The sequence below is a fragment of the Lissotriton helveticus genome, chromosome 3_1 (assembly GCF_964261635.1).
Source record: "Lissotriton helveticus chromosome 3_1, aLisHel1.1, whole genome shotgun sequence".
Lineage (NCBI taxonomy): Eukaryota > Metazoa > Chordata > Amphibia > Caudata > Salamandridae > Lissotriton > Lissotriton helveticus.
The window spans coordinates 2,093,356,712-2,093,383,771 of record NC_136061.1 but is presented as its reverse complement, the minus strand read 5'-3'; the positions used below and the strand labels follow the sequence as shown (position 1 = coordinate 2,093,383,771).

The 27,060-nt window shown below is 44.9% G+C and overlaps 1 protein-coding gene across 1 annotated transcript; it reads right to left on the bottom strand.

The window, feature by feature from the left end:
• Window positions 1–222: 222 nt before the first annotated feature.
• NGRN (neugrin, neurite outgrowth associated) lies at window positions 223–27,060 on the bottom strand. Its single transcript, XM_078683251.1, has 3 exons — window positions 26,740–27,060; window positions 17,375–17,485; window positions 223–2,066 (listed from the first exon to the last, which is right to left on the bottom strand). The coding sequence occupies exons 1-3, from the start codon at window positions 26,946–26,948 to the stop codon at window positions 1,400–1,402; spliced, it is 987 nt and encodes a 328-aa protein (XP_078539377.1). The 5' UTR covers window positions 26,949–27,060; the 3' UTR covers window positions 223–1,399.

Genomic DNA, 27,060 nt, shown 5'->3' with positions numbered 1-27,060 from the left:
GTAAATTTGGTTGCCAGTATTAACATGCATGCAACAGACCTTGGAAAACTCCAATGAACAACCAGGAACTTTTAACAAATAGGTTATTCATAATTACTCGATTGAAGGCTGATTTAGTTCTTGCACGCAATAGATGATAGTAGGAGAAGACGCTCTAACATGTAAAGGACACGTTCACCTCAATTGACCCAGACCTACTGGCTTTGCCAATGCTTGATATACTTTGTTGGAATCATTATTATCAAAACTTTATTAAAGTGATCGATTACTTCTCAGAAAAACAAAATCACAGGATTTAGGAAAAACTAGGATCTCCAACAATTCTTACAAATTTTTTGAAGTGCATAATATTTTTGACAACGAAACATCAGGTTCAAATATTTCTATTAAATGGCTGCACCGTGGACACAAAAAAAAAAGTCAAGAAAACTCAAAGTTGAACAAGCCTTGCAGCTATGACTTTGAAAAGTTTTGCTCATACAATGACAGTATACCACACTGGCGCTGTAGACTCTGGCCATAATGAATGAAAACGTACTATTCAAGTGGAGATTGTAAGTCAACATGAATACTTGATAATACTTAAACTAAGTGAGTAAACAAAACCAAATTCCCGTTAGGATACCTCTCAATGTCAAACATGTAGGTGTGATGATGAAATTAGAGTAAAAAACATAGCTGCGGATGTCCTTTACGGACCAAACATACCTCTTTTCGATTTTATGAACTGCAGTACTATTTTATGCTCAAGTTCCAGTTTATGCGGAAGTAGATATTCTTTTGGATTCATTACCAATCATGCCCGTATATTCTTCTTGAATTCAATTTTGTATGATTTGAAGTGACACTTCCATACTAATGCACTGCATTTTTGGTATTGTTACAGATATCGCTGCTGTAATATCATGCTATTACTACTTCAGTTATACTCATTACTGCTCTCTATATGATTGTACTAATAATGTAACACTGTGGCAGCATTGCCCCTAGGGTAGCAATTTGTCATTATAATACGAGTCACTTACATTCCGTTACTAGTGATGGGATATTAATATGGCTGTGCTTTATCCCCCTGATATATTTTCTTAATTCTGCAAACTTTGAAGCAATTTTTATATTCAGATTGTAAAAATATCTTTCAGATAATGGTTATGCAGATGTACAAAATAACTTTTCCAATCATTTTTTAATATATATTTTTTGACGTTTTTTCGTTTCCCTTTGGGTGAGTAAACAAGGACATTATAAAAGATGAACTGAAACAATGTCGGCTACAGCTGCATTGACACCGTCATTTAGACATGCCATGATTGAGGGATGATAAGTTCCAATATGCATTATGCATCAGGTTGCTTCAATGATATATTCCTTCTACAGTTCTTTGGCGTGTATAAACGTGTCATATTCTATACAAAAATTTCCCATCACTGTCAAAAAACTCTCGACCCTTTTGCACAACTTTCATGTTTGATTTGTATCCACTTTCTAATATAGACTCGAGTTCCTGTTCACTTAAGAGCTCCCCATCCCACTCTTCATCTTGTTCTTGATGATAAGCTGACCGTTCATTTGTCTCACAATCACTGATGAAGGTTGAAATGGATGATGGAGCTAAAGGTACAGTACCAGGATTCACCAAGTGTGGTGGTTTGCTCATGCTAGGCAGCCTTTCCTTTGTCCATCTTAATCTCTCTTGTGTAAAATTTGTTGGTGTTCCCATTATTTCCATGGATGTGGAGGCTTTTAGTTGCAACACCTCTGAACGTGAGTTATCCTTGCTGATATGCATGCCGGGAATCCTCTGCAGCTTCTCCATTCCAGGTTGTATTTCTACCAGCGGAGGATTTTCAGATGCAATATTGAAAGTTTTTGCAACTTTTGAAGAGGCTTGAGAAATCATTCTGCTTTTAGTTTTCATGGCAACCTTTTCATCTTGCTTCAATTTTACAGTCAACGGAGGAGAAAACTTGCTTCTCAAAATTCTTCTGATCACATCAGTGTCCACATTAAACCCTTCGGCCAAATGGGGGATTGACCACTCTTCTGGAAATTCCTGGTTTAAGTGCCTAGATCCAACATGGAAAAGAAAGATAAATTAGTAAATCTCAAAATGATAAACCAGATTGTATGGTTCCCCCTATCCATATGTCATATGGCACTGTCACATTCAATTCCTCATCAGCAAATGTTAAATTAACAAAGACTGGCTCAGTCAATAGGCCTGGCTATTTTTTACATTAAAGTGATTGAGTGATTAGCAAGTTTGTTTTCGTAGATTGGCGAGCTGGTGAATGTCATATGTCAATGGTTGGATGGATGAGCATGTATGAATAAATGAGAAAATGCACTTATAAGTTTATTACTACTGCTGTCTGAAACCTTAGCCTTCAGGATTGATGTAATGTGCATGAATCTAACCATTTAATCCATTCAGGCACTCAGCAATTCAGCCTTCCATCAGTGTACTCATTTATTCAAACATTCACCCATCTATGAACTCATTTGATCCTATCACACTGTTTAGCCTTGGAACATGAAAATAAAATCCCTTGGCTACGCTAAGTTTAGGAGTCTTGTCAGGCAATGGGAAGGCCAGACATTTTCTCTGCACAGGACACTTTAAGCACTAGGGATACCAACATCATGAAAGATCTATTCCACAACTTTTCCAATGTGCAGCGTGAAAACAATGAGCTTAAGAAATCCACAATGAGGGCTTATATAATGTTAAAATCTGTGTTGGGCATGGAACCATTCCTTTTAGCATTAACCAGTGCTCACAATAGATTTTTAATCAAGAGTTTTAGATTCAACCAACTCCACCATCTTTTTGCATACCCGGCAGTTTTTTTGCCCTAACCCAAAGGGTTCCATGTGGGTGCGATCTTAGATCCCCACAGGCCACACTCTACTTTGTTTTACTCTGCAACTTGTTCTCATTGCGAAGGAAAAGATTCTTTAGACCCCTGGTAAAGAGCCTGAAGTTCAGGCAAGCTAAAGTGGCACTTATGCACCTGCAGCTGCTACCAAACATTTATACCCTCTGCACAGTGATAAGCTTTTTGCGGGGAGCCTATAGATCTAGGCTCTCTAGGTTGGACAAATCTCTGAATAGACTACACCCATGAAGCCAATCCTAGCATGATGGTGAGAATAGCCCTAGAATTTTAGAATTGTAATGATTTGTATTGTTTTTAAAAGAGGGTGATGTTTTAACCCGTGTGTAACGGTGGTTGTTTAAAGACATGCATTTTGTTTTATTGTGGGACTGTATGACGGTATCTTTTATGGATGCTTTTGCATCCGAATAAAGAAGGAATTATTATTAAACAGAACCCAAGAAGAGTTTTTTTTAACAAGAACAAGATTTAGAATACAAGAACTACCCATAAAGAGTTGTTCGGGAAACTCAGCCGAGTTCGCTGCAGTAACAACCAATGTATTGTATTGTAATTACATTAATAGAGAGCTTACTACCCGGACAAAGCATCAAAGCGCTTTTTCTATGAGTATTATGCTATTCCGGAATTCAAAGTATTAGAAGTGAATTAGTATAGAGTAATATGAAAGTAATTTAAGTGGTGCATATGTTAGTCAGTTATTTGGATTGAGAAGGAAAGTGGAGGGATAGATGATGGAAAAAGGTTTACATTTATATAGCGCTTGCCACCCCTGATAAGGTGTTGAAGAGCTTTTTCAGGGAGTAGCACGCTACTCTGGAACCCATAAAGGATTAGAACAGTGAAATATGAAAGTAATTTGAGTGGTGGATATGTTAATCTGTTATTTGGATTGAAAGGATAGAGGACGGATAGAAGAGGTAAGGATTTAGAGGGTTTTTTGGCACTCATAGCAGTAGGAGGCGGCCTTGGATGAGTAAAAGGGAGGTGGAGGGGAAACAGTCAGAGGGAAGGGTTTGAAAAGGTTTGTTTGTGAGATCTGAATAGTAAAGAGGTATGAGATGATGCAAGTAGGCGTAGAGTGGGGAAGAGTCGAGAAAGGGTTATTTTGGGGATCATAGTAGTGGTATGGGGTTTGGGATGAATGAGAGTGGATGTAGAGGATATATTGATTGAGGTATAGGGTGAGAAATAAATAGGGTATTGCATTGGAAAGAGTAGAAGGATAAGGTTTGAGATGAGTCAGAGTTGAGGTAGAGTATATATTGAGAGCGGTATACGGTGAGAAATAGGGAGTGAATTGGATATGCTGATTTGAAAGAAAAGTAAATATCTAGATACACAAGTACACGGAAGGTATGTATATGCATAAAGAAGGTAGTATATGTAGATTAAAGGTGCATTTCAAGTGTTGTACTTTAAATTATTATTTTTGTGATTTTTTTTTGTAATTCAATAGTGAAGCAATGAGCATGCAGTCGGCATGACGCACAAGAGAGATACGACCTGATCTATGAAACGGGCCACGCGTGATCCCACAACCAGTGAATCCTCTCACCACCAACTAGACACTTATGAGTCTCAGGGTCCCTGCAGTATAGGAACCACATGCCTTAGATGCGGGCAAGAGTTCTGCGGCTCCGCAATAGACAGTCCGGTCTACAGGCACAAGTCTTAGAACCACATTCATAACGCGCTACCCATTGGGATGCAGTAGCCAATGTGGGCACTTGAGAGGGCACCACTCTCAGATGTCACAAGTAGATGGTGTAGGTCCCACGCAGGAGATCTGTGATGTCCCCGAGATCGCCGGGAGAACAGGAGGCCCACGGATGGGCCCTTGGAGTGCACACGTCAGGTCGCCACACTTTCAGTAGGTCCTCGGCCCAGGCCAGACACTATTCAGAAAGGACAAGTGGTCCCCTTCGAGGGCAGTAAACCTCTATGTGCACAACAGGGTTGTAGGATGGTACAACGCAGGTAATTACTTTGCATGCCTTTGCCACGTATGTTTTTACCGTGAATATGCATTTACAACGCATGCCAATACCATGTATTGTTTTTAATTTTGAAAACAATGTATTTGTGGGGGGAGACCCCCACACCCACAATTTACCTTAAATGGGTGGTATTGGCGTGCGTTGTAAATGCATATTCACTGTAAAAATATGCGTGCTAAAAGATGTGTGGAAAAGGCACAACGAGGTAAAAACCTCATTGTAAAGGCTGCTTCCCCACAACAGTACTCTGACAATATGCACGACGCAGTGCGGGTTCTCCTTTCACAGGTTTCTCACCCTTGGCTGAAGGATGTCACCAGTGGTTATACTGTTGTGTGTCTGAAGTTAGGGGTGGTTTAAGGGGTTTGCCCTTGAACTATAGATGTCTCCTCTAAATTGTAGTAATTGCAAAAACAACAATGATGGACAGAATGTGGATCAATGTCACACATTCACCCCAGTCCAAAGATCTGGGCCCAAATCCATCGTTTTTTTGCACCACACACCACCCTGGGTTAGACAATGGCGATATGCAAATCAGCACTGACCCTGTGCCCCATGGGAACAGTCCAGTCCGAACTACAAAAGCCATGTCCTTCCCAGAACGGAATCAAGCATCCGAGGACCGGCCCGGTTTCGAGGTAACACCTCTCGTCAGCCCGGCTAGCTTGACTCCAGTGGTGTGTAGTGCCTGGGACTCACGTCTGAGCATCCCCAGTACACTTAGAGCGGTAATTGCAAAAACAACAATGATGGACAGAATGTGGATCAATGTCACACATTCACCCCAGTCCAAAGATCTGGGCCCAAATCCATCGTTTTTTTGCACCACACACCACCCTGGGTTAGACAATGGCGATATGCAAATCAGCGCTGACCCTGTGCCCCATGGGAACAGTCCAGTCCGAACTACAAAAGCCATGTCCTTCCCAGAACGGAATCAAGCATCCGAGGACCGGCCCGGTTTCGAGGTAACACCTCTCGTCAGCCCGGCTAGCTTGACTCCAGTGGTGTGTAGTGCCTGGGACTCACGTCTGAGCATCCCCAGTACACTTAGAGCGGTAATTGCAAAAACAACAATGATGGACAGAATGTGGATCAATGTCACACATTCACCCCAGTCCAAAGATCTGGGCCCAAATCCATCGTTTTTTTGCACCACACACCACCCTGGATTAGACAATGGAGATATGCAAATCAGCGCTGACCCTGTGCCCCATGGGAACAGTCCAGTCCGAACTACAAAAGCCATGTCCTTCCCAGAACGGAATCAAGCATCCGAGGACCGGCCCGGTTTCGAGGTAACACCTCTCGTCAGCCCGGCTAGCTTGACTCCAGTGGTGTGTAGTGCCTGGGACTCACGTCTGAGCATCCCCAGTACACTTAGAGCGGTAATTGCAAAAACAACAATGATGGACAGAATGTGGATCAATGTCACACATTCACCCCAGTCCAAAGATCTGGGCCCAAATCCATCGTTCTCGGATGCTTGTTTCCGTTCTGGGAAGGACATGGCTTTTGTAGTTCGGACTGGACTGTTCCCATGGGGCACAGGGTCAGCGCTGATTTGCATATCGCCATTGTCTAACCCAGGGTGGTGTGGAGTGGAAAAACGATGGATTTGGGCCCAGATCTTTGAACTGGGGTGAATGTGTGACATTGATCCACATTCTGTCCATCACTGTTGTGTTTGCAATTACCGCTCTAAGTGTACTGGGGATGCTCAGACGTGAGTCCCAGGCACTCCACACCACTGGAATCAAGCTAGCCGGGCTGATGAGAGGTGTTACCTTGAAACCGGGCCGGTCCTCGGATGCTTGTTTCCGTTCTGGGAAGGACATGGCTTTTGTAGTTCGGACTGGACTGTTCCCATGGGGCACAGGGTCAGCGCTGATTTGCATATCGCCATTGTCTAACCCAGGGTGGTGTGGAGTGGAAAAACGATGGATTTGGGCCCAGATCTTTGAACTGGGGTGAATGTGTGACATTGATCCACATTCTGTCCATCACTGTTGTGTTTGCAATTACTCCTCTAAATTGTAGGCCTGTTGCCATGGAATGTAGATTTGAATCTTTAGTGGGGCAATGATCAGGCCCCCAGAGGCCAAGTGTCAAAACCTCTCCCTCCAATCTATCCCATTCAGCCCTCAAATTACAGAGGGCTGTTGTTCTATTGGTATACCCATGGTTTATGGCAGTCGCTGGGGAATTCACAGCGGTGCTCCCCGAGTATAGAAATCTCCATATTCTGTAAGTGGCATTTCTACACGAGTTATGCCAAACTCTTTTACCCTCGGAAAGGCATTGGCATGGAGAATACATTGATAGGAAACATCATAAGGATGCTCCACTGCGACAGCGGATGGTATACACACACAAAAAAAAAAAAAATAAGACGGCAGAATGGCGTGGTCACATTGAACGACGAGATATTGGAAAGGGTTGTTGAGATCAATTTCTTAGGTGTTAGATTGGCAGAATCAGGATAATGGCTCCCTCAGATAACCAAAAGTTCACAAGCCACATAACGGGAGCAATTATAAGAATAGCTAAAAAGGCACAGTGGTTCCCAGTCAATCCTGTGGTTGACATCTACACAATTCAGGTAATGGGGAGTAGGCCTGTATGAGAACTCTGGGGAAAGTGCAATCTGAACACTTTGGGTGTAAAGGAGAATAATTTCCTCAGAGGTATCACCGGGGTAGGGAAAGGGACACCCCTGTTGTCCCTAACATTGGACCTTTGAATACATCCTGTCTCTGATCTTACAGCTTTACGAACGCTGCTATATTGAGTCCGTATATGGACCACTAGCGAATTGCAAAGATACAGCTGCATGTCTGGCCTTAGTGATGGTATGCCGTGCAAGCACGTAGTGCAGAAGACTAAAGGGCTAAAGAATCTGAGAAGTTCACAGACTGAGCTAGGATTAACAGGGTTTTGGGACGATCCAGATAAATGCTGATCCAATGGTTAAACAGAGATATTGGGAGAAGGCATGCTCTCTCAGATTGAACAAGCTAGCTGTAGAGGAACGCTGACTAAATGTTTAATGCATAAAGCTGTACCTAAGGTTCTTGGATTACATTAAAACAGTAAGCGCCCGCACTCTGTTCCTACAGTTTAGGTATGGCACTCTCCCTATTGCTGCCATCACTGCATGCTGGGCTTCCTCTGTAAATGCCACTAAGTGCTGCAAATTCTGTACGAGTATTGATCAAACAGACGCACACCTACTCATCATTTAGCCTAAATACGGCAAAAGGCAAAGATAGTCTTTTTACAAGAGACCCACCTCCCTCCCCACGGTTCCCCTCCCTTTGCTTCCTCTTGGGGATCCAACAGGTTGTTCGCCAGCTACAGTACATATTCCCGGGGGGGTCTGCACTTTAATTCCCAGCTCTCTCCCTTTTACACTCCAGGATAATGCGGAAGATCCGCAAGGACGGTATTTACTAACAAAGGGAACACTCCTGGGCCAAACGGTCCTCCTCCTTAATATCTACGCCCCGAATACTGATGATCCTGTCTTTTTTGGTAATCTGCATACCCTGTTGAACCGCCACGATTGCGACATCCTCTTTTTAGGTGGGGACTTCAACCTCTGGCTCAATCATGCTCTAGACTCCTCAAACCCTCAGGTTCGCTCCATTGCGGTATTTAATGACCTGATCCATTCTTTGGATCTCCGCAACGTCTGGCGTAGGCATCAACCATTGGCCCGCGGCTACACTTTCTACTCAGCATCCCACTCAATACAAACTCGTATTGACTAGGTCTTTGCTACTGCTGCAGGATGTCGAAAGGTGGAGGATATGGACGTACAGCCCCGTACCTTATCAGACCATTCCCCTGTACTTTTGCACCTGAACATTCCACATTCGGCTGGGTGGGAATGGAGATGGTCTTTTCCAGCCTCGGCCCTGCTGGTTGAGGTCTTACGCTCAGAGGTCCAGGAAGCCATTATGGAGTACTTTGCTCTCAATACTGGGTCGGTGGCCCAATACTCCACTCCACTCAACACCTTTAAGGCATTTATTCGGGGAGTTACCATTTCCAAACAGGCCAGGGTTTTGCGGGCCGTGTGTGATAGCCTGGATACAATAGATGCCGAATTGACGTTCCTGGACGAATCTTCACTAGATCCGCATGTAGAGGCTAAGTGCAATGCCCTCTTGCTGGACTTCAATGATCACACTGACAGGGAGGCCTACCTGCTTGGTAAATACCATCTGACGCGGCACTACGGCGAGGGCAAACGCCCTGGCAAGACGCTGGCTCGCCCCCCCCCCTGAAGGGAACTGGCCATATCACGTCCATTGAGCGTGCGGGCAGTATGTCTACCACTTCTGACGCGGACATTGTGGCAGAGCTGGTGGCCTACTATCGGTCCCTTTACTCCACTACGCTTCCCTACATGTTTATACAGCACCTGTTCTATCTGGAGGAAGTGGCTATGGTATGTCTCACTAAATGCCATGCTGATTTTTTAGCAGACCCCTTTACGGTTGAGGAAAGCTCGCTTGCCATAGATGCACTCTCCGGCTCAAAAGCGCCGCACCTTGATGGACTCTCTGAAGCCCTTTGTAAAGCCTACAAGGACAGCCTGGCGCCCCAACTCCTGGAGGTGTTTGGTGAGGCACTGAAATCAGGAGTCTTTCCCCCCACAATGCGCAAGGCGGCCATCTTCCTTCTACTCAAGCCACGCATTGCTCGTCCTACTGGCCCATTTCCCTCCCCAATTGCGATAATAATATCCTTTCTAAAACGCTTTCCACGCGCCTTTCCTTGTTCATGGATCAAATTTTGTCCCCAGTACAGTCCGGATTTATACCGCATTGCTCCACTGGACTAAATCTCTGCACGATATTCTCGGTTATCAACCGCATTGAACCCACTACACCTGCGGCAGTTGCATTACTAGACACAGAGAAGGCCCTACATTCCCTTGAGAGTCCCTTCCTTATGGCGTCTTTGCGTAAACTTGGCCTACCTTTTTACTTTATCGCTCTGATTGCTCTGCTGTATTCTTCTCCGACTGGCCGCGTCCGGGGTAATGGCTCCTTGTCCCATCCCATTTCCATTACACGTGGCACACGTGACGGTTGTCCCTTGTCCCAGCTCTTATTTATCATAGCAATGGACCCCCTGGTCCGCCACCTTCAAGAAAAGCACTTGTTTTGCAGCCTGCAATTCCCTGCTGGACCGCTCTTAGTGTCTCTATACGCAGATGAAGTTTTGCTTTTCATCCACCATCCCCAAACTAACTTACAGCCCTTAATCGATGAGATTGACCGATTTGGCTCTGTGTTTGGACTCAAGATTAACTGGGGAAAATCAGTGCTATTTCCCATTACGGATCCGACGGCGACAGACGGGTCGGAGCATCCCTTATAGGCAGCCCGGGAGACTACGAAATATCTTGGGGTGCATCTCCATAGAGACAAAGGCCAGGTTATACAACTCAACTATGGGCCGGCTATAGAACACCTCACTACGGAAGTGGAGCGATGGATACAACTACCCCTATCCATGGTGGGCCGTATCACACTTATAAAGAAGCTATTGCCCTGTTTTCTCTGTTTTTTTCAGACCATACCCATTCCTCTCACCAATGCTTTTTTTGCTCAGTTACGTGGCCTCCTCATCCGGCTGATATGGGCTGGTCGTAGACCTAGGGTCGCATGGGACACTCTTACACTTTCGTATGCGCAGGGGTTTGCGGTTCCAGACCATCAACTGCATTTATTGGTAGCGCAGGCTCAATTTGCACATCATTGGTTCCACCCGGATGCCTGTATTCCCTATACCAAAACATATAAGGAATTAGCCGCTCCAACTCCTCTTCCGTCTCTGCTCCCAAAGGGAATTCACCTTGATATGCAAGACATTCTACCTCTGGCTACCACATGTTGGGCTTGGCGCAAACTTAATCTGTTATTTGGAGCTGGCCCTCTTTACTCTCCCGCCCTCCCGCTGGCTCACAATCCGTTCTTACTTCTCACCACTGACAGGGGGATGGGGGGGGTCTTGGCCACTCTCTCTAAACTGTGGCTGGACACCTCTGGATCCCTGTTCCCAGATAGCCGAGCATGAAAACTAGCTGACATGAAGACTACTTAAAATTGCACTGTGCACTTTATTCTTTGGCCCTACCTCATTTGCGCCATTCCCGACCTCCATTCCCTGCACAGCCAACTCGAGGCTGGTGAGAGAGAGGGGCGGACGCCATCTTGGGGGTAAGAAGGGGTAGCGCTCTAGCTGCTGCCTGACTCCCGCCCCTCCCTCCCCTACTTTGTATAACATGGCTACTACTTTCCGCCGGCGCAGCGGGTGCGCCAAAGGCAAGCCCGTCTGCGCCCACCCGCGACCGGACGGGGCCAGGGGCCACAACCCCTGCTCCCCTTACAGTGCATCACAATACATATAGCGCGGTGGAGCTGCATAGGTTGAGAACACAGGTTAGGAAGTCATGTCGTCATCTTTGTCATCCCTTAAACCTGCCTACTCTGTGCCAACAATGTAACGCCCAACTCAAACCTCTACCCCTGGCCAAGAGCCAACAGACCTATAAAATGTTTCTCCTTAACTGCAGATACCTTCCTAAGCATCAGACAGAAATATCTATATTGCTCGACGACCTTCAACCAGATGCAGTCTTTTTAACTGAAACGTGGCTCACCCCGCACTCAGACCCTGATATAGTGCAAGCCTTGCCGCAGGACTACCAAATAGCTAGATTGGATCGCCCTCATGGGATAGGGCGTGGCCTGGCTATTATATTTAGAGCTCACTATACCTGTCGATGTTCCCCGAATCCTTTTCCAGACTGCGAAAGCATGTCTTTTTGCCTAGAGTTCTCTCCAAACATGAGTTTTTCAGGGGCACTAATTTACCGCCCACCAGGGCCTGCAAAACAGTTTTATACATCTTTGCCCTCGGGTGTTGCGGATCTGGCCTCTTCCCCTTCCAACTTTACGTTCCTAGGCGACCTAAACACTCACCTTGATGATACAACTAACTCCGTGGCGCAAAAGCTAATTGCAGATCTTTCCACGTTGCAGATGGACCAGCGTGTCCTATCACCCACACATGCTAAAGGCCATCTGTAAGACCCGGTGTTTAGCAACTGCCCTAATTTGGTGGTTGAAACTCCGATGGCCCTCCCATGGACGGACCATTGGTTAGTCCCTTTTAGGTGGGAAACTCATAACACTCCAGTACTTACACCAGGACTACGGGAAGCACAGAACTGGTCTAGACTTTCACTAGACCAGTGGGTAAATAAGTTAGAAACCACAAAGCCCTCAACTACTCAAGACCCCCTAATAGCATATGCCAAATTTAACAACTGGATAACACTATCACTTAATATTGCCTATCAAAAAACCATATTAAAAAGATCCAGACCCACTGCTCCCTGGTACTCGACGGAGCTCCGGGAGAAAAAATGCCAGTGCAAGAGATTAGAAAGAAAATGGCACCTGGGGTACGCCGAGTTCTATCAGAAATGATAAAAAAAGAGATAGAATGCACAAGCTGTGTATTATACACAAAAAATCACGGAATCCAACTCCAACTCAAAAGAGATCTATCAGATTGTAAAAACCCTCACCAAACTCCCTCAATCCCTGTCAATTAGCAACAATTCACAAGCTCGCTGTGACGATTTAGCAGATCTCTTTTTTCATAAAATTGATCTCATTTATTCATCCTTCTCTTCGGACAGTGATTTAAATTGCCCAATGAATACCCCGACGACTTCTGTACAGAGCACTATGTGTAGTCAATCACCCTCGCTAGATGAGTTTCCCCTATTACAATCAGAATCACTTGCTACTCTAATGACGCAAGTGAAATCGGGATCCCCTAGTGACCCTGCCCCCCCACGCATATTGGTCACCGTTACCCGGACCATTCTTTCCACCCTGCTAGAAGTACTGAACACCTCAATTGCCACTAGCACGGTACCACCTGCGTGGAAACAGGCTATGGTGCGGGCACTTGCAAAGAAAGCCAATATGGATATTAACAACTTAGGCAACTACCGCCCCATTTCCCTGCTCCCGTGGGCTAGCAAAATTGTCGAAAAATATATAAACGGCCTCATAACAAACTTCCTTGAGAGCAATCACCTGCTTGCCCCGTCGCAGACGGGCTTTCGCCCCAAACATGGAACAGAGACCGCCATGTTGGCAGTCATGGAGGAAACCAGGAAAATCTTGGATCGAGGAGGATCGGTGGCAGTCATCCTCCTCGATCTAAGCGCTGCTTTTGACACTGTAAATCACAAAATCTTACTGCAGCGTCTACATGACACTGGAATATCAGGTAGGGTGCTGGAATGGCTCAAGTCATTTCTCAGTGGCAGAACCTTCCAGGTATATGAAGGAAATAGTATTTCCTCCAGTAGACCCCTTGGCTGTGGAGTCCCACAGGGCTCGTCCCTGAGCCCGACGTTATTTAACGTCTATATGAGACCGCTGGCTGAGATCTTCCGACCGTATGGTATTAAGATCGTTACCTATGCGGACGACACTCAGCTGGTGGTCTCGCTGGCACAGGAAAATGACTATTCCACCAAAGTGGACCTGGTAGGTTGCCTGGAGGAGGTAAAAAGCTGGATGACTGTCTTGTCTCAAACTCAATGGGGACAAGACAGAGCTCATGCTACTGGGTAGGACAGCCCCAGCATCAATCAGCTCGATTTGGCCCTCCAATTTAGGCTCGCCTCCTGTACCTAAAATCGCCATCAAGAGTCTGGGTATCTGGCTTGATAAGCCCCTGACATTTGACTACCATGTTGAAATTGGCAATGTATATACACATAAGCGGCGTTCATTTGTGTTCACTGTACCTCTTGTCGTAAGCAGAATGGATATTGCAAAACACTGACTGTGTTATCCCGCCAGCATAGACCCATGCACACATATATACAACAGCCATTTTAGGTGCCATGGTCTCCCTGTTCGCGATCAATCATCAGCGCCCTTCCCTGACCCTGCAAGCATCCCCCATGCACCCCGACCGCCCCCACTCTCACATGCACAAGTCATGAACCCTTCTCCTTCTGCATGACTGTCACTGGGAATCACACCCCGCGCCTGACCAACACCTCCTTTCCTTCCATGAATACCCCTCTTTTGATAAACCCTTCCTCTACGCTCGATTGTCCACACCGATCCTTCCTTTCACGAAAATCTCTCCTTTGATGACCCCTTCCTATGAGCCCGATTGTTTGCACGAACCGCTGGTCATCCCTTAGCCTGAGGATACAGTTTATTGCCCACTACTGTATGCACTCGCCTCTCTTGATAGGAGCCACTATTGATCATGACCTCCCCACCCCCTGAGATTCGATCAGGCGCACACATTCTAAAGGAATCAGCAGAACACTCAGCTGCGTGACAGCCCCCTCCTATTGTATGGAGGATAAGGGCCCCTACTGTAGCCACGTGTTGGAATATCTTCATACTCCACAATGTCTTGATTGTAATGAAGGATGTCTGTGTGCCATAAACCTGTGTATAAAAGACGAAGCCTCAGAGAAACTTGTTAGAGCACCTCCTGAAGACACTATGCGAGTGTTCGAAATGACAGGCTCTCCTCATGAGCAATAAAACTCTATTCTTGTATTTCTGCTTCCAGCGCCCGTCTCTTTATTCGGTAATTGTTCAAGATGGGAACTAAGAGGCGTCCTGCGCCAGCAGCCTGGGCATCAGGTGTGTTATGGGCTGACTTTTCCTCAACCAGGCCACTAGGCTAGCCGCGACCTGCTTCGGCTTACTCAGAACTCTCAAGAAAATTCTTCCCCTTCTACCTTTTATAGCCAGACAAATGGTGATACAAGGTTTAATCCAATCACGTTTGGATTTTGGAAATGCCCTCTATTTAGGAGCTCCGGACTTTACCCTGCGAAAATTGCAGATAATTCAAAATTGCGCTGCGCGCACGCTACTGCAAATCCCAAGCAGGATGTCTGCCAAACCTGGCCTGAAGAAACTGCACTGGCTTCCCGTTAAGGACAGAATTAGTTTTAAGTCCCTATGCATTGCCCATCAGGCTTTCTGGGAGACGGGTCCAGCAATTAACATCCCTCTAATCACCCCATACCATCCCAGAAGACAATTACGCTCAGCCAATGCTTTCTTGGCTGTAGTGCCCACGGTCAGAAGAACCAGAGCTGGGGGTCGTTCCTTCTCCTTCAATGTTGCTAAGTTATGGAACGCTCTCCCTCTTCATCTAAGGTCCAATCCGGAACTGACATCTTTTCGGAAACAACTAATAACGTTCCTATTTAATAAATAAAGCTCTCCCCATTTCTATGTCCCCCCCAGTTAACACTCACAGTCTTAGCGCTTGGACGCCTCAGGGCAACTATGTGCGCTCTACAAAAATCATTTTCATTTCATTTCATTTCAACTCCACGGACTGACTGGCGTAGACTCCTTAAACGTTGCCCGGCTTCAGAGGACCCTTCCGGCCACTTTCTCTGCCTTCCCCGCACCATACGAAGACTTTCCCCCGCTTACCCTGCTCATTGCGGACAAAACTGGATCGCACCTGGTCACAAAACTGTATAAGGCGTGTTTGAAGCTCCGGGTGGGAAGGCACGGGGAGGACTCGACAGAGGTGTGGGGGCGATCTTGGACATTCGCTGACAGACAAGGAGAGAGCCTTCTGTCTCGAGCAAACCCATAGAGTGTCTTCCAACCATAGGCCTAAATTGCTTCATTTTAAGTTTGTCCATAGACTTTACGTAACCCCTAGCCAACGGGCAAAGTTTGACCCCACTACACCCACAAATTGCCCTAAGTGTAATGTTTTGGATGCTGTTTTTGCACATATGTCCTGGGCTTGCCCTCCAATTTTAGCTTACTGGTAGGAGGTCTTTGCAACGCTGGCGCAAATTATAGACACTCTCTGGTACCCACCCCTGAAATAGGTCTGTTAGGATTGGTTACTCGCATTAAACTTTGTTATAGTCGCTTTGCGGCGATAGCGTTACTTTTGGCCAAACGGGAGATTGCTGCCTTATGGGGGCAAGGGCTCGACCAACTAAATCTGCCTGGCTTCGTAGCCTGGCATATTGTAGCATCCAATCTGAAATATTCGCTACGCTTCAGCCCCCAACCTCCAGACCCCGAGACATCTGGTGTTTTTATCGCACGCACTGGCAGCGAACATTACTTGCTTCGCAGGCTGCTACTTCCCCGACGGCCTCTCAAGCCATTGAATGACCAGCATACTAGCTGCCTATGTCACTCACCTGGTCCTGTATTCCTCCCTACTCATGTTTACGCACGCAGGAGTGATGCACCACAGACACCTGGTGTGTCGTACTGTGTCACAGGCCGGTGTAACTCTCACTTCAAATACTGGAACTCAGTCTCTTTTCTTCATCTGGATATATTGTGGTAATTGCTTTATGTGATTTATATTTTGTGTGATTTGTTGCTGTATTTCAATTGTTTTGGTATAATTTTGCATTTAATTGTTTTTGTGCTGCGTATTTGATATTTTTTTAATTGTATATTTTGAAGTCGGAAGTCGTTTATATTTTTGATATGTTTGTTCAATGTGTTTGTATTTTCAATAAAAATGTCCACAAAAAAAAAAACTATAAAGTGACAAACCAGGCCTACAAAAAAAAAATCATTAAAATGACCTCATTGTAATATTCTTGACTATAAACTGGTTTCAAATGATGTGCTCCTAGCAAATATTTTAAATAATTGAGCCACCATTTTCTTCATTATCACACATGAGAACACCTTCAAATATGCAAATAAAGTATGTCAGCTGTACAAAAACAATCTTTTGTCTGATTTAATAGACTAAACTTTTGTTATATGTACAATACCAATCTGGCCACATATAGGATATACAGGACCCCCAACTTGCCACTTAGTTGAATAACTAATCAGGGCAGTGGTAGGCATGTTTCTTCAATCATGTTTAAAATCCTATCACTTAAAAAAATACAAAGTTAAAAAATGAAGTGGTAGTACACTGTCATTTGGAATCAGCAGATTTTACAATGAAATGGCCACGAAATTTCCCTCTGACATGCGGTTTTACTGATAAAACTATATAGTGTAAAAACAACAATGTTTAGAAATAGAGTTTCTGTAAATATTTGTCATTTGCACCTCCATAAGTAAAGTGTTCTGATTTGTTTTGCTCGTCTTTAAATCTTCGTTTGCATCACAGTTCTCAATTACAAACAAATGGCTTAGCGTGCTTGCTTTCTGTAATTACTCAGTAGGAGTCCCCCGATTCCAATATGACTGATTGGGGGTCCCCAGGTTCCAACAATGAATAAGTGGGGGTCCCCAGATGTCAAAAGGTTAAAGAACCACTGGTTTAAATACTCTTCAAGAATGCCTACTGACAGTTGGTAGTGTGACAAGTGTTCAGAGTAGATGGACACTTCAAAACCACCCACGTTTGATAGGCCTTAACATCTCTTACCTGATCTGCTCAATGGCCTCCCAGGTGAGAGTTCTTTCAGTTGGCACACGAGGCTCCATCTCACGCTTCATTTTCTGGAACAGAATTGCCCGCTTTTGTCGCTTCAACAGCCTAAATATCAAAAATACAACAAAAGAGGTGCATAAATTCTGATCCTAAAAATGCCTATTCTAGATTTCCCACTGAGCTGCACCTCTGAGGAGCCAATGCCCCATGGTCACCCTGCACCCTGAAACAAAACAGAACCTCCTTAGGATCTTGCTAACTCCAGAGGCTTTTTGGAGTCTCTTTACAACAGAGCCTGCCAGGACAGGAGTCTTGGTTCGCACCAGAGTCTGGCACACACACACCCAGGGGCCTGCAGAAGTTTGGAGTTGTTCCAAATCAGAACCTCTGCAATACTAGTTCAAATACAGTTGTGAGGTGGGACAATTAAGTTAAGAACAGGATTTAGAATACTAGAAGCAATAAATAAAAGTCTTGTAAATTACAAACATCACACCCATTTTCATGCCCCACATGAGTTACTTAAGTTGTACTAAGTGATACGAAGGGCGTAAGAGGAGAACATTTAAAAAGTTGTAGATTCACAGCAAAGGTGGTAGCACTGAATGGCAATTAGTGGGTGGGGACTATTCAGGTCTTCAGTGCATGAACGCTGTTCTTTTAGCCAAGAACGTCCTTGATTGCTACCAAGTAAATTAGATTACAATTAAAACGTGTTGATTCTGCATCCTCTTGCTAATCCCTAACTCTAAATGTTGTAAGCTCAGACTGCACTACTGACAGTGGTTCCAGTATAAAAATGTGTACACACGTTTTTAATGTTTAGCAATATGAGGCTATGTATAATGCTCCCAAAATGCTCTCTGATAAGATGCAAATATTTGCAGAAGCTTGAAAGCATGATTGAGGATTCTTTGATTTCAAAATAAAATGTTCACAAAAAATGTAAGTAAGAAAACATTTAGCTAAACTATTGTAAATTTTAGGCACCATTTCATTGCAGCATCATTTAGTAAAATGTGTTGATGTAAGCTAGTCTTTCCCCAAAATACTCACTTTGGAAAATCAGCGCAACCAGTTTCAATAAGATTATGCGAAACAAAACCAAAGAAGCATTAGTAAATCCAGCAGGTCTAAAATTGGTGGTCAGCCTTTTGGCAAAAGCAAAAATTGTTATTGGTCTCAAACAGCACACACTGCCACAGTAGTTCGTGGCACTGAACAAAACTCCTTTATGTGCAGATATGCTCCTTGTGAAAGAGCAGAATATTGTCACTCACAGTGAAGCAAGCCAATAAGGCAGAAAGAGACAGACAGGCAGAATTGTAATGACCACAAAAGGTCATGGTTAACGTCAGACCTAATTAGGGGTCCAATTATTAAAGAAAGTCTCAAATGTGCACCCATGGTATATGTCTTTGAATTAAGTGCACATTACGGCTTTCCTGAATTTACAAGAATTTACAGAAGTAGACAAAGAATTAGTACTCCTAGAAAATATTGTGAACTGCATTTTAGCATATGCAAATATGTATGGGTAGATTTCCTAATACGAACATCTGGGGAGTATTTGCAAGTTCCCTTTCCCTCTAACCACATGTTTACCTGCCCTGGAAGAAGTTTTACATCTGCCCTTGTCAGGAGTAAATGTCCAACCTCTCTCAGTATGGCAAAAGATTAGAGAAGAGTTGGTGAAAACCCTTTAAACATGCAAGTTAGTAGGTTGCACATACTCAAACAGCATTCCAAGCCTGGAACTATTGCTTACCACTATCTTCAACCCCAGTATGTAGCTCTGCGTAAACATGGCAAAATAAGGGAATTGCTAGTATTTAAACCCTAATATGGTATGAGCACTGCCATAATCAGAAAGGATGTATCAGATCTCTTATTTAATGATATTGCCACTATAATTTGTTGCCACATTATATGGCACAAAAGGGACAAGTGGAATTTGTAACAAGACAAGTAGATATATGAAGAAACCTGCCCCAGGACAAGTAGATAGTTTTATTAAATTCCACACCCCTGATAACTACCCACCGTGAGTCCCATAATCCAGGTCTGCAGCTGACCACAGCATCACCTGCACTCAAACCACTGTTACAAGCCTACTCCTGTAGTCCTATCAAAACGTGACCAGGCCTGCATCCACGCTTGCATCTCAAACCCTGTTCAGCCCAAATGCTGAAGTAATCTTTTAATACCAATGGGTGGTCATTTGCAAACTTGAGGTACTTCAGAATACCAAAGCTTAAATATTTTGTATTCCACAATGGTCTTCGACAGAGAGGCTTTATAAGCTCCTGAATGCCTAGGAAATGCAGATGGAAAATGTCCTGACTTTGGATGCTGTTGACTGGTTGGTGACCGGAGTAAAGAATAAGTCTGGACAAAGAAATGGGAATGACTATATATATAACTAACCACAAGTAAGGGGAGAGGGTCAACCGTATCAACAACTCTACCACCCCCGAACCCCCTAAATCACGTTTATACACACAAAGAGGGGAGGAGAGACTCAAAAAAAGTATAACACCACAAGACAGAAAGAAATACAAGTGTTTTGGGAAAATTGCCCTCACTCACACTCCGAAGTGTGTGACATGCTTCATCATCGACAATATATACACTTGAGGAATGGTCCACCATATGGGTATCAGTCTGTGATTAACCATAAAACAGCACTAATATAACCAGAGCATGGGATGCCAGAGAACGAGAAGTGAGGAGCGGTGGTAAATCAAAGCATTTCTAGGTGCTCAAAGAATGGAATTGAAGAGGATCTTGTGCTACTAGTGCAGAAACAGACACTAAAAACCGCCAGTCACATCTCAAGACAACTATGCTCCTTGACGATATTAAGCTCCCGGCTCCGCCGACCTCCGCCAGTTGCTCACAAATCCTGACGATTATCCTGAGTTCTCGCCGGACTCCCGTGCAGCTGAAGTGTTCCTGACTCTAAAGGAGCAATCCCGGAATTTCTAGCTGCTTGAATAACGAAGATACGCTGTGTTCCATTCTCGGCCTAACCCAGAGTTGAAGCCGGGGACTCGATTTCTAACCCAGCCGGGTTGGAGTTGAATAACATCGGCCGCGGGACTTGGGTGGCGTCCGGTCTCCCGAAGTGGAGTGTTTCTTGTCCGTTTTGGATGGTGGATCGGTGGCAGTTTTATCTCGCAGCTATGGCGGCGTGACGCATCGTTTGCTGTGGTCGGGGATCCGCTGCCCGGAGGCCCCGTTGAGCTCCCGGGGTCGATGGGCTTGGTTCCTCGCTGGCGGCGACGGTGTTGAGATCGCGCTTTTGAGAGTGCCCACAGTTGTCATCGGCTTTGCCTGTGCCTGGTGCCCCGGAGTAGTCGACCTCCGGGGTTCAGAGACCTGCTCGGTCGCTACGTGAGGGGCGATGGAGCAGGTGGAATGTATACCGTCGCTGCATACTGTAATGGCCGCCATTGGGGAGCTCCATTCACAAGTCACCGCCATCGTCCAGAGGATGGTCGTAGCGGTTAATATCATCTGCCAGAGACCGGACTCCGACCCTTTGTTGGTTCTGGAACAAGCTGCTTTACCCGCGGAGCAAGCTCCGACTGTTATAGAGGGCCCCGCGCTGCAGTCAGACTTTGTCTTCTTCGTCTCCCGAACGGCAGCATGCGAGCCCGGGACTATCAAAGGTGCATCCTGCCCTACGCCGATACCGCCCAAGATGGATATGGACAATCTTATATTTCACAGTGAGTTCTCCAGTGACTGTTTGACTGATACCTCGCCCTTTTTCTCCCAGATGGTTCAAACACGCTCTGGCGACCTATGTCTGGTGGGCAGTGAACTCCGTTTGACTTTTGGATTTCGTGTACCGCTATCCTGGTTTCAATCCTTCCGTACTGACTGAACTTTTTCTATATTTTGATTCTGCTATTGAGATGGCGGTTCGAGTGGACAGGGCTCGCATGAAGAATCGTAGCGGCCAGGGTTGACTATTACTTTTACTGGATGGGTTTGAAAAATGACTTCTTTTGACACGGGATTTGTATCTCATAATGGCGCGGGAGTGGGGTGGTTCTTACAAGCTTCCCCCCGTTGGATTTTACTCGTTGCATTCTATTATTCTGGAGATGTGTGGGGTGGGTTGCTGCTGGCGGGGGGTAAGGGAGACCGGGGGCCGGTTTGATATTCCCTCCTCCACTCCTTTTTCCTACTTTTAGGTCTAGTTCCGGGGCGACAGGCACACTGCTAGTGGGGATGGGCCGTAGCCATTGCAGGGGTGCAGGGTGGGGGGAATGGGGTGGGGGTTTGATATTTTACCTTTGTTTAGTTCTATGGCCTTCTTTTTCTCTCTTCTTTCACAAGAGATGGGTCGCTTATCCTGTATCGATTTTCTTACTTAGTTGAGTGTCTAATTTGGTCTTCACTATCCTGAATCATGGGTGGGCGAACTTTGCAGGCTGTTTTGTCAGATTGGTGATCGTTTCTCCTCCTTAATGTATATATCGTTGATACAGCTACATACTTCTGTGAATTGATTTCTATGCCTTGGTATACTCGCTCACCTATCGTTGAATTTTATTCTGTGTATGACACCCGATTTATGTAAATTCTCTTGTCTTCTTCAATAAAAACCTAAAAAAAAAAAAAAACTAAAAAAAAAACTATGCTCATTGACACTGACTAGTCTGTCAGTGTCATGAGGGCAGTTTCACAAAACAAGCACATTTTTTTCCATACGGAGGTGCTGCACTTCTGCTGTTGAGAGGGACGTTTCCCAAGTGCACTATGGATACATCCAAGTTAATGCTACAATATTGGCTACTGAAATGGTCTTTGAAATGATTCAGTGTGCACCGAGAATGTGCTTATGTCAATCAAAACAAATCTTCAAGAAATACCATTGCAACTTCAATAGAACAGGATGGCTTACAGAGGAAAACCTCCATGTTGCTGCCATAAATAATAGCTCTGCTACGTTGTCGAATGCAGTTCTAATGTCGAGCCAAAGTTGAGTCTGTGCTAGAAAAGATGGAGCCAGTGGGGATTACTGAAAGTCAAAGGTTCTATTCCCTCAATAACACCAATTGCAGTCCTCTAAAAAATCTCAAACTATAGGGCTGTTAGACTGTGCTTGGACTTGAGGCTCCTCAACAAAGTCCAGAAGGGGGAGTGGCCCGTTATTGTCACCTTGGACATGTGGTCTTATTTAATTAGGATCTGTTTCATTTGAAACAATTGGGCATGGACTGAGATATCAGGGTAGAGATATGCAATTTGCAGACATCCTCTTGGCATACATTGATGGGAGATAATTGACAAAGTTGGATTTGGAAAGTCAGTGTCATCTGGCATTGTTTGGCTAGAGAAATACTAGAGAGTGAGGAATACCAGAGAGTATGGAATACCCCAGTTGCATTTGACAGATGGGTACTTACTTCTAAAGAACAATCACACTCAAGTAGTAATGACAGCCCTCTGTGGGAATCGGCTGAAGAACTTACTGTAACTCAACCGCCATTGCAACTTTAAAATGAAGTCCTCCAAAAACGGTATCAAATTGTGATGATGAAATCACTCACTGTAAAATATTGTCAGTTTGCCCGTAGGCCACTGTGGTGTTAAAACAAAGGCCCGCATATAAGGGACAGTTTGGCTCCAATGAGTGTGTGCTACCGTTAAAGACTATCTTCCCACTGATCAGGGTGTATGTTAAGGGGACCAATCACTTTCACTTCACATGCCTTGGGAAAAAGTCAGTGCTGGCTTCTGCTGCGCCTGAGAGGACAACAGCTCTTGCTAGTGAAAGTTAGGTCTCCCATGTATCCGGAGATAAGAGTAGCACGCTTAATATCCTAAGAAGAAGTAATCACCAAAGTGGAGCTGATTTTGGCAACAATTTATCCCAAGAGCAAAAACGTCCTCACACCAACTCTCGTATGAGGAAGGCAACATTTTACCCCACTGCCATCAAGCTGGACTGAGCGCGTGCATAAAAGAGGTTCCCAGGCACAAGCAAACACTTGAAGGGAGAAAGGCACAGATTATCATAGAGAAAAGTGAGAGTAGCAAGGCCTTCTTCCTTGGATCAGCACCTTTTCCTTCTTGGAGCTCCCGGCTTGGCAGAATATTTTTATACTCTGGCTAAAGCTGTGACTACGTCTCCTCCTGGATGCTAAAAGAACAGGCACCTTCTGAGGACTTATCTTGCATATCACCATTGCTAGGTAGGACCAATCCTTCACATACTGACTGCAGAGATGAACAGAAAATCCAGCAAACACCCTACAGATCAAGCAAAAGGAAGAGAGAGGGGGAAACAATAGGATGCATTGACTACAGCTCCTGCCTATTCCCAGCAGTAAAGTCAACAACACATGCCACACTGCATCCAGCACAAGAGACTGAGAACCACTCTGAAGGTTGACAAATTGCCAAGGATTGTGTTAAAAAATACTGCTGGCAGGGATATGGAATTACGATAGCCCGACGCCCGGGACATATTGTTTGGGGTCAAGGGCAACAAGTTTTAATGTGCATTTTGTCCTTGGGACAAGTAGGCCCAACTCCTGCAGCACAAACCCTTTGGCTGCCAGTTTACAGTACCACATTGTGGCTCAGGGAAGGGCATTCTCTACAATTAAGGTAAAGTGTGTGTTATATGTAATATGTGTGCTAATGCTGTTCAAACATGTATTATATGGTTAATTAACGCAAAGCCTTTATTATTAGGGTGAGCACTAAAAGTAAATGTTTTAAGCTCAGCCTGCACTACTGACAGTGGTTCCAGTATAAAAGTGTACACACATTTTCAAAGTTTAATAATATGAGGCTCTGTATAATGCACCCAGAATGCTCTCTGATTATTTGCAAATATTTGCAGAAGCTCCAAAGCAAGAGTGATGATTCTTTGCTTTCAAAATAAAACGTTCACAAAAAAAATGCAGGTAAGAAAAGAAAACATTTAGCTAAACTACTGTAAGATTTTAGGTACCGTATCTTTGCAGCATCATTTAGTAACATGTTGATGTATGTTAGTATTTCCCAAAAATATTCAGAATGGAATATCAGCGTAACCAGTTTAAATATGAACATGGAAAACAAGAACAAACAAGCATTGGCAAAGCTAGTGGGTCTGAAATTGGTGGTCAGCCTTTTGGTTTTGTCAAGGCGTGACTTGTTTAGGCATGGTTTTTGTAAAACCTTAACAGTGTGGGAGCTGCTGGGTACTCACCATTCTAACAAGCATTGGCAAAAGCAAAACAAAAAATGTTGGTCTCAGCACACATTGCCACAGCGGTTCTGGGCACTGAACAAAACTACTTTGTGTGCCAATATGCTTCTTCTAAAAGAGTAAAATACTGTCACTTACAGAAACGCCAGCTGATAGACAGACGGAGCGAGACAGAATAAAAAACGAAACAAAAAGGTCATGGTTAACGCCAGGCCTAATTAGAGGCCCAATTATTAAAGAAAGTCTCAAAAGTGCACCCATGGTATATATTCTTGCATTAAGTGCATATGTACAGTTTCCATGAATTCACAAGAATTTACAGAAGTAGGCCAAGAAATAGTACTCCCAGAAAATATTTGTGAACTGCATTTTAGCATGAGCAAATATGCAGGTGTAGATTTGCTTACGTGAAAATCTGAATGTTTTCAAGTTCACTTTTCCTCCAACCACTTTTTTCCCAACCCTGGGAGAAGTTTTAAGTCTGCCACTGTCAGTAGTAAATTTCCAACTGTTCTCAGTATGGGAAATGATTAGAGAAGAATTGGTGAAAACCCTGAAAACATGAACGTTAGTAGGTTTGCACAGACTAAAAATGGCATTCCAACCGTGGAACTATTGCTTACCACTACCTTCAGGCTCCATATGTAGACCTTCAGAAACATAGCAGCATAAGGGAATTGCTAGTATTCAAACACTACTATGGTATGAACCCTGGCATAATCAGAGTGGCAATATCAGAACTCTTATTTAATGAGATTGCTGCGTAATTTGTTGCCGCATTACATGGCACAAATAGGACAATTGGATTTTGTTACAGGACAAGTAGATTTATTAAGCAGCCTGCCCTATGGACAAGTAGATATTTTATTAAATTCCACACCCCTGCGCTGCTGCTGGAAATACTACAAATGAGCCTGCTCTCCCTCCTGTCTGTGATCTTGCAGAACATGGAAAGGCACAAGGATCTTTAACAACTACCGGAGGCCCACTGTACTTCCAGTGTCACAATCAAACCATGAAAGGGTGACCACAAAATCACTCAACACAGCAATGTCTCCAGTTTGTGACCAATGTGCTCACCTAGCAGAATCTTGAATAGTATACTTTTTGATTCATTCTCATCACAAGACAGAATTGTAACTATCCATAACAAATGGTGCACAGACTGCTTTGCCACCTAATTAGAATTCGTTCCCACTGTTTTAGGATAAACGTCTAGCTTAAAAAATGAGTATTTCGCTCTAATCAGGCATGCTTACTTGTATGCTAAGGATAGCAATGGCTACTTCTTTCTTCATACGATTCAGACTTTCACAAGGAGCTGAGTGTTGACACGTGGGACAGCCACCTCCTAAAGCTCGAGAAGAATTTTCACGAAGGACTCGCCCAAGACTAGGACCAAGAAAGCTATTGATATTACTGGACACTCATGCCTGTTGTTACCTGCTCCGCGGTCGATCACTACCTCTGACCACGTCAGAGCACACCACTGTAACAACGTATCACACACAAATCAATAAATAAACATAACTGAGACTATGAATGGGATCAAAGAACACTACGTAATGAGACTCAAGCCACTGGCGTAACGAAAGTTGAGGGGGCCCCCCTTTCAGGTACATGAAGGGGCCCCCACTCTGTATCTAATATGGCGCTCTCAGACCCGAGTACGGTGCCGAGGGGGCCCCCTGCAGCTCGGGGCCACCCCGCACCGGGGGGGCTGCGTGGGCTTGTGTTACGCCCCTGACTCAAGCCTCAGAATTGGAAATCAACAGAGACAGCCAGCTTGCAACTACAAGCCAAATACGCAAAACCATTCCCAAGCTTGGCCGCTGCCCTGTGACAGAGGTGGAGTGCGTGGATCTCAAATCAAGGGCACACATTCTAGAGCGGACCACCTTCCTCACAGCTGTATCTGCCATCCCACCCAACAGTGGCAACATTCTACTACTTGCATTTTACCACTTACCTGACTGGCCACAACAGGTTGATTTTGTTTCTGTTTTATATAGCGCCAACTCTACCAGCGCTGTACATCAGCACCAGTTACAAGGACACATTCATGTGTTTCCCCGCATAGAACCACCTGATTCTTATGCCCGCACCAGCCCACAACTCCCCTGAACAGCCCCTGTGATACCTTGCCACCTCTTGCATGTCCGGACCGTCGTCGGCCTCTTCTTCCAGCTCCCAGTCGATACTTTCGCTCTCCGCAGCCTTCGGTCGAGAGCCTCGCGCGCGTGTCCGAGGAGGTGCAGTGTGCACGAGCGCCTGGACCGCAGCACTCGGACGAAGAATTGGACCCCAGAGAGCAGTCCTGACGTTCCGCAAAACCAGAGCGACAGCCATGGTGGACAAGCTCCGCCGTCTCCCCCTCAGCGCGCGGCTGTATAATGTCTGAAGTGCAGCCACCGGCAGGGGCTCAGGAACTAGACTACAGCTTCCGCTAAATTGGAGCGAC

Excerpts from the sequence above, each read along its gene's own strand:
- NGRN (XM_078683251.1), bottom strand. The coding sequence starts at position 26,948 with ATGGCTGTCGCTCTGGTTTTGCGGAACGTCAGGACTGCTCTCTGGGGT. Across the intron at positions 17,486-26,739 it reads GACATGCAAGAGGTGGCAAG|GCTGTTGAAGCGACAAAAGC; the intron begins GTATCACAGGGG and ends TTTGATATTTAG. Across the intron at positions 2,067-17,374 it reads GAGGCCATTGAGCAGATCAG|GCACTTAAACCAGGAATTTC; the intron begins GTAAGAGATGTT and ends TGTTGGATCTAG.